Source organism: Bactrocera dorsalis, chromosome 6 (assembly GCF_023373825.1).
Source record: "Bactrocera dorsalis isolate Fly_Bdor chromosome 6, ASM2337382v1, whole genome shotgun sequence".
NCBI classification, from domain to species: Eukaryota; Metazoa; Arthropoda; class Insecta; order Diptera; family Tephritidae; genus Bactrocera; species Bactrocera dorsalis.
Window position 1 is genome coordinate 27596527 of NC_064308.1, and position 8453 is coordinate 27604979.

Genomic DNA, 8453 nt, shown 5'->3' on the forward strand with positions numbered 1-8453 from the left:
TGTAGCACATTTCGGATTATTTAACGAGAAACAAAGCATATTAAGAATGAAAGTAACCAGTAACGAAATTTTTTGAAGGGTATAAATATTCATATAAGAATTAAATTGAAATAATGCACATTAAGAATCAATAAAACACGAAAGAATTTTATTAATATACCATAGTTTTGAAACAAAGCATGAAAATGTATTTTAATTTTTGGCCAGTTCATTGGATACTTTTATACTTAACATATAAATTACATATTCCTCAATAAATGTTCTAAATTAGTGTCAGCTATGTTTTAATACCATTACATATTACATACAGCAAAGTAGTTATGAATACTATATATATATTGTTTGTCGTGACTAAATAATTCAGAAAATAGCTTTAGGATATTATCTACTTCATATAAAGCTTAACAAATTTCTGAGGTACTTTCATTTATGTCGTATGCTGTACTTTTGGTTATCTGTTCTTTCCTGCAATTGATGTGGACAAATTAATCCCTACAGCCTTATTCAGAAAGATTCAACTTAAAAAAAATTAAAAATTATACCTTAAATTTTTGCGGTAAAGAGATACTTCAAACCGTTACATATAAGGCATATGAAACCAATAATAATTATATATTTACCCTTAACGTCGTCATCCTCTAGTGTTGTACTTGAGGAATCTGTTGATTCCTTAACTTGAGATCCCTCACCTTTCTTGGTAATCATACTCCTACCTGAAATTTTTTATTATTTTTTAAGCATATTAAGCATACAAGGTGTTGTCCAAAGTAAACAGGACTTTTTGAAGTTAGCGCCCCCCGGGTGGCGCCAACCATACGTTGACTGGTGCATTAGAATCTACTATCTGAGAATTTCATGACATTTCATCGATTGGAAGTGAAGTTATTGCGTTTTAAGTGTCAGTATCTTTGTGTTATCGGTGCGAAAATGACCTTCGAACAAAGAGCCAAGATTGGATTTTGTTTTAAAATTGGTAAAACTTTTACCGAATCATTTCAATTGATGAAACTAGTTTATGGCGATGATTGTGCACGGTTTGTTCCGCACAAATTGACTGACGACCAAAAATTGCTCAGAATTCAACATTCGAAAGACGCTTGTGACCGATTATTTGACCAAAGATCACATTTAAACCATTAACCACTCCCCGTATTCACCTGATATGGCACCGTGCGACTTCTTCCTTTTCGGAAAAATGCATTTGCCCATGAAAGGAAAGCGTAGAGGCCATTAAAAAGGCTATAAAGGCTTGCACCGGCATACTGGCGGCCATACCGGCCAACGAGCTAAAACACTCGTTCGACATGCTTTTGGACCGCGCAAAAAGATGTATTGAAGCAGAAGGAGACTATCTTGAATATAATAAATTTATTTTGCGAAAAATCCTATTTGTTCTGTTTTTTTTTTAAGTCGTGTTTACTTTGGAACTTACCTTGTGTGTCGCAATTATAATTTTGTATACTATACAAACTGTACCTTACGTACATCTTACATATCTGCACGTAATATAGGGTGGGCCATATAAAATTTTAAATTTCGAAGATAGGGCGTAAAAGCTTGAGTGTAGCGTTTGCTGTATGGCACGTAGCGCCGTCCTGCTGGAACCAAATTTTGTCCAAGTCTTCCTCTTCAATTTGCTTCAAGAAAAATTCTGTTCGGTTCGGCGGTTACGGCGGTTCGTTCTTCATTTTCGAAGAAAAATGGGCCGATGATTCCACCAGACCAAAATCCGCACCATACAGGGATTCGTGCTGGGTGCATTGGCTTTTCGACGATTACGTACGAGTTTTCTGTGCCCCAAATGCGACAATTCTGCTTGTTAACGTAACCATCGAGGGGGAAATGAGCCTCGTCCGAAAAGATGATTTTTCGGTAAAATTGACCATCCTCGGTCAAACGATCTTCTGCCCAATCTGCGAACTGTAAAATATTGAATAGCGACCCACTTCGTAAATTTTAGACTTTTTGCTGAATATCTGTCACTTTCCGAATGGTATTTGACGTTTCGTGTCGAAATATAGATAATTCAAATTTAAAAGATGATGGCCCACCCTTTATATGTATGTACATACATATATGCAATTCTTAGTCTTCAACTTACTTGAAAAATTTCTGGTTGCTAACATTGTAGTAAGAATAGCACCCTTAAGTTTACGCCGAGCATTGAATTTTTTGAGACAATCCACAGTTTCTTGGCGATGAACCACCGAAGCCACACGCTCTCTTTGCTGTAAGTAATAAAATAAATTTTATACAAAAAATGAAGCCATTAAATTTAAAGTAAATAAAAAGGCAATATTTTAATCTGCAAAAAATTAGGGAATACTTACGCAAATCCATGGATGCTTCAGCGCTTCAGCCGCAGTAATTCTCTTATTTGGATTAACTGTTAGCATTTGATTTATCAAGTTTTTTGCTTCAGGTGTTACGGTATCCCATTCAGGCGATGGATACTATAGGATAATAGGTGCATATATTTAGGAGGTAATTAAGGGGGGAAAATTATGCTTACATCATATGCACCAGCTTTTATTTGAGAATAAAGACGATGTTGATCCTCATCCCAAAAAGGTGGATAACCGACTAGTAAAATATATAAAATAACTCCTACGAGTTCAAAAATCAAGTTTCAGTAAATTTTATTTTAATAAAGCTGTAGCCGAAAAATTGGGTTTACAAAACATAAGTTTGACAAAAAACCGAACATTATAGATTCACTTAAAACTTATTGTTTTCGAGATTATATATTTTCTTAATCTGGAGCATCAGCCATCCAACCATACCACTTTTAACCCTAAAATCGTGGGATGGTATACTAAAGCCGACCCCTTTATTATTATATATTCCAATATTCCACTCAGTAATCAATCATTTGTTATTATTTTTTTTGAGAATATCGCTTGAAAGCGTAAGTAATTTTAATGTAACTCTATATCCTAGAGATTACTGGATTACAGGAAGATTAGCAATTTTGTAGGAATGACAAATTATATATTATATGAAATATGTTCCAAGGGCGGAGTGATATTTTTTTGTTGCTGTGATCACAGAGTAAAAACAACGTGGTAACTATCTCTATATCCCTGTCAACTAACTTTAATATTTAAATGAAAAATGTTTTAAGTTATATTTACTTTCAAAGAAGATAGAATCGTAAAAAATATGAAGAATAATTTCATGCTTACCACATGCCCATATATCTACCGATTTGCCATATGGCTCCTTTTTCAGCACCTCCGGCGATAAGTAGCCAGGAGTGCCAGCAAAACCGAACCATGCCTGATGGTCACCCTGAACTTCTATGGCTAAGCCAAAGTCGGCGAGTTTAACAGCTGCACCCTTAGCTTTACTAGCTAATAGTAAATTTTCTGGTTTCAGATCACGATGCACCACACCATTCTGATGGCAATGATTAACTGATTCCAAAATTTGTTGAATGCAATGCGATGCATCAGCCTCTGAATAAAATTCACGCGCAACAATATCTTCAAACAGCTCACCACCAGTAACACTGCAATTGTAAATTGAAAAAATGCATTGGACTTTGAACGATCACGATAGTCCGCTATATAAAGACATTCATGTAAATATGCAATATTCGTATATAGTCACATTCTCTCATGCAATATGTATATACATAGGTACTAGATAAAAAAATACTTACAGATCAAACACCAAATAATGATAGTTTTCTTCTTGTATGCTATCGTGCAGTCTGACTGTAATAAGAATTATTATGGTTTAGTGAAATAAAAAATGCAGAGTAAAGTTTACAAATTTTTTTCCTCAATGTAACAAAATATAACATATGTAATATTACGTATTTTTAAAATATTAGATATTGAATTTTTGGAATTTTAATAAAGTTGAATAAATTTTATAAATATTCGGGATAACAGAACTTACCGATATTAGGATGATGTAGTTTTCTGCAAATTCTAGCCTCTCGCTCTAATTTTTGGAAATCTAAAAAAAAAAAATTTAAATACATTTTATCAACCATTACATACAGGTAAGAATTGTTTTTGCCATACGAACTTTACGATGATTTTAATTAAAATATGTAATCTCAACAGTTATGAGAATACATACAATCCACTCATTTTAAACAATTAATTTGTTCTCGCCAGTTTATCATTGAACATATTTACCTTAGAAAATGTCGACGTAATAAATGACATAGCATAAACCAATACATCTGTGGCATCTGTTAATAAAATTTTTTGAAAAATTGGTTGTGGCCCCGCCCTCTAATATGTTTAGTATGCATATTTCCTAAACTACTTAAGATACAACAACCAAATTCGCCCAGAATGAATATCACAAGAACTTCTACCGATAGCGTGAAAATTGACGAAATCGGATGAAAACCCCGCTCATTCCCCATATAACGGTACTGTTCAAAACAGTAAATCGGATGAAAACCCCGCTCATTCCCCATATAACGGTACTGTTCAAAACTATTGAAAGCGCGATAAACCGGTAACGACATGCCCCAGTAACGTAAAAAAATGGGCGTGGCACCACACACCACTTTTCGGTGAAATCCCATACCTCGGACCCCGACTAACCGATTTCGATAAAATTTGGAATGTTTTTCATATTCCTATATCACGTTGTGAAAATGAGTAAAATCGGACAACAATCACGCCTACTTCCTATATAGCACAATTCTAAATTCCACTTGATTCGTTCAGTTTCCAGTACATAAATCAAGAAGCAATTAATATAACGGGATTTAACTTTGCACGAATAATGTCTTTAGAGTGTGCCATCTTATGACAGAAAATTATTCAAATCCAACTAAAACTGACCGAGTATGTGGACCCCAGTACCCATAGTTGACTTTTGTTCGAAAATATCGGTCAATGTGTGAGGTATACAATAGAAATTCAAACAGATTCCTTATCCTTCAGCAGTAAATCTGTGTATCCAAAATGAAGGGAATCGGGTCAATATTTCCCAGAGCCTCAATATACCTAATATAAAAATTTTAGAACTTCCTGTTGACTTTATGCTGGATATACTTCAATGAGAGTTTCAGAACGTATTTGACTCGTAACAGTATTTCATTGTGCCTAAAATGGATATAATTGGGCGAAAAATTGACCTAGCCCCCTTATAACCATTACCAGAATTTTCGAGCATCCGGCTGATTTTGTATATGTATGCCGAATATATATGTAGGTCAGTGTATAAGTTATACATATATGTATGTCTAAAGATTTCGATCCTCTGGTTGACGTTTTACATCGTAAGGTATTCCCTAGCTTTGATTAATGCAAGTTGCAAGAGTATAAAATGTTCGGTTGCACCCAAACTTTGCCCTTTTTTACTTTTTTAAATATCTTCATTTATACGACTGCACAACTATTGAATTTGTCTAACTTACGTTATATATACGTTTATTACAATGCCAACATGATGTGTTCTAATGACCCCGACAGTTTTGTTATGTGGTTAGAGAATTAACTTTTCAATTTCAGCGTCGTAATTTCACGACCTTCAGGGGTGTTGTGGAATCCAAGTCAGATTTGAATAGTTATCGGACTGCAAACGTATTCTGATTTTCGATGATGTTAGAGAATATGATTGGATTTTCGTCTTTTCGAGCATACGCTAAACCATTATTCGAATCAGTTGTTTACTAATGTTACAAAACATGGAATTGAATTTACTCGTCAGAAGCTACGGGAGCTCGGATGGGAAGTTTTATCGCATCCACCAGATAGCCCGGCCATAGTGCCAAGTGATTACCACCTGTTCCTGTTCATGGCGAACGCCCTTATTGGTGTAAAGTTGAACTCAAAAGAGGATTGTGAAAAGTGGCTGTCCGAGTTCTTCGCAAATAAGGAACGGAACTTCAAAACTTTAAGGTTTCTTCTTCATCTTTACTGACGCACTAAACGCTACGCGGTTATAACCGAGTAAACAACAGCGTGCCAGTCGTTTCTTCTTTTCGCAAAGTGGCGCCAAATGGAGATTCCAAGCGAAGCCATGTCTGTCTCCACTTGGTCCTTCCAACGGAGTGGAGGTGTTTCTCTTCCTCTGCTTCCCCCGCGGGTACTGCGTCGAATACTTTCGGAGCTGGAGTGTTTTTGTCCATGCTTAGCCAGGCCTAAGGCAAGCAAAGTTAAAAACATAATTGAACAAATGTGAATTTCTCAAGAAGGAACAAAATATTTGAGACACATTTTAACATTAGAAGGAGTTCAGGGGCCAGTAGGGTAATATTTTTTTCTTTTCATTGAGGGCGTTGTTTACGTGGCGGGTCTCAAACCCAGCGCACAACCCTCTGTAGGGGATATTTCGTCTTCTCACTCTATAAGAGCCAAAAACCAAACTCTATAAGTCACTCATTATTCCCGTCTTGCTATATGGTGCAGAGGCTTGGACGATGACAACATATGAGTCGACGTTGCGAGTTTTCGAGAGAAAGATTCTGCGAAAGATTTATGGTCCTTTGCTCGTTGGCTACGGCGAATATCGCATTCGATGGAACGATAAGCTGTATGAGATATGCGACGACGTTGGAATAGTTCAGAGAATTAAAAGACAGCGGTTACGCTGGCTAGGTCATATTGTCCGAATGGACAAAAACACTCCAGCTCTGAAAGTATTCGACGCTGTACCCGCCGGTAGAAGCAGAGGAAGAAGAAGACCTCCACTCCGTTAGAAGGACCAAGTGGAGAAGGACCTGGCTTCGCTTGGAATATCCAATAGCCGCCACGTTACGAAAAGAAGAAACGACTGGCGCGCTATTGTTAACTCGGCTATAATCAGCCGTTTCGAAAAAGGCCCAAAAATAATAATACCGCTCGAGCGCTCCGGATTGCACACCTCAAACTTTAAACGCGTTTTTCTCAAAACACACTATTTTAAACTGGCGAACATGATTCCAGTCGAACAACCGATTTGCATAATTTTTTTTCACAAAACGCCTGGCCATCGTCCTTACTAGATTCATAATTTTTTATGAATTATTGACAATGTAATGACAAAATTGATGTAAAAAAACATGAGGAAAAATTAAAAAAACACGTTAATTACTTTTAAATGTTTCAATATTTTTCATAATTCTATCAGGGACGATAACCATTCACGTACTTTTTAAGAATAAATTGGGTTTTTCTGTTTTAGATCATTCAAACATCGTGTCCGCCAGTGAAAAAACGCATCTCATTCACCCAGCCGTTTCTCCGACAGATGTCATCAAAAAATTCCAAAAAAATTTGTTCATACACTCCACAATACACCTCATGATATGTAAAAAAAATTCTATTGCAGAATAAAAATTTCTATGAAAAATTTCAAAAAAACAGGCCAGATTACCCTACTGACCCCTTAAGCCAAATCCTGCCAAGGTTGACATCATACAAAACTTAAAAATACCTAATACCACAAAGAGAATCAAATCATTTTTACTAATGACAGGATTTTATAAGAAATTTGTTAAGGATTATGCGAAAATTGCACATCCCATGAGATTTATATGACTTATTGCATCGTTTGAAACATTAAAGGATAAAGTTACAAACTCATCTATGTTAAGATATCCTTATTTTAATAAAAAAATGTAGAATTGCAACTGATGCTAGCAATTTTGCAACCGGAGCAGTTCTGTCTCAAGATGGTCACCCCATTGCATATGAATCAAGAATACTAAATCACGAAACAAATTATGCTACTAACACTAACAAGAAAGAACTCTTGGACTGTGAATTGTTTTAGGCGTTATGTATTCGGTAGATAATTTGATTTGGAATGCGACCACCAACCCTTAAAATGGCTCATGACAAAATATCCCAAGAAGGACATAAATCCAAGACTTCAAAGATGGTTAGTGAGTTTGGGCGAATATTATTTTTGTATCGAATACATTAAAGGGAAAACAATTATATAGCAGTCATTTGAGCAGAATAAGAAACGATGAAATTGTTTCCAAGGGGATGAAGGTAGCAGCATGTCAGTAGAAGCGGAAACTGTGCATTCACAAGAAGAGAAATCAGGATTTGAAACTCCAATACTAGATACACTTGTTAACAGGTTTAAAATGCAAATAATAATAATGGAGGAGGAAAAAACCGCCGTCGAATCTGTATTCAATTACAAAGAGATATTGAAGAATATAGGATAAAAGATATTATTAGAAGCGAAATATGCAGAGGAAAAGTAGGCATACTTATATTTACATCTTAGCGATCACGAATATTATAAAGTACAGAAAATTATTGAAGAAGCAATTTCATCTATTCCTAACGTGAAATTTGTCAAGTGTTCCTATTTAGCAAAAGACGATGACAACGAAGAAGAATTAAGAATATAAATAACATTATTTCATAAAAATGAAAGTGGTCACTGTGGAATTATAGCTACCTACGAAAAATTAATAAATGAACTATATAATGCTCACATTCAAGAGCAAATACATCGGGTAATAAATAATTGCGACA

At 35.4% G+C, this 8453-nt stretch overlaps 1 protein-coding gene across 25 annotated transcripts in view; it reads right to left on the reverse strand.

The window, feature by feature from the left end:
• LOC105233049 (calcium/calmodulin-dependent protein kinase type II alpha chain) overlaps nt 1-8453 on the reverse strand; it is a 417125-nt gene that overhangs the window by 144043 nt on the left and 264629 nt on the right. For all 25 annotated transcript variants that reach the window (XM_049460543.1, XM_049460539.1, XM_049460541.1 and 22 more), the window contains 7 exons: nt 3907-3966; nt 3665-3719; nt 3186-3511; nt 2513-2607; nt 2331-2453; nt 2102-2228; nt 621-713 (listed from right to left, as the gene is read on the reverse strand). In XM_049460543.1, coding sequence (XP_049316500.1) covers nt 621-713; nt 2102-2228; nt 2331-2453; nt 2513-2607; nt 3186-3511; nt 3665-3719; nt 3907-3966 — 879 coding nt within the window. The remainder of the gene's footprint in view (nt 1-620; nt 714-2101; nt 2229-2330; nt 2454-2512; nt 2608-3185; nt 3512-3664; nt 3720-3906; nt 3967-8453) is intronic.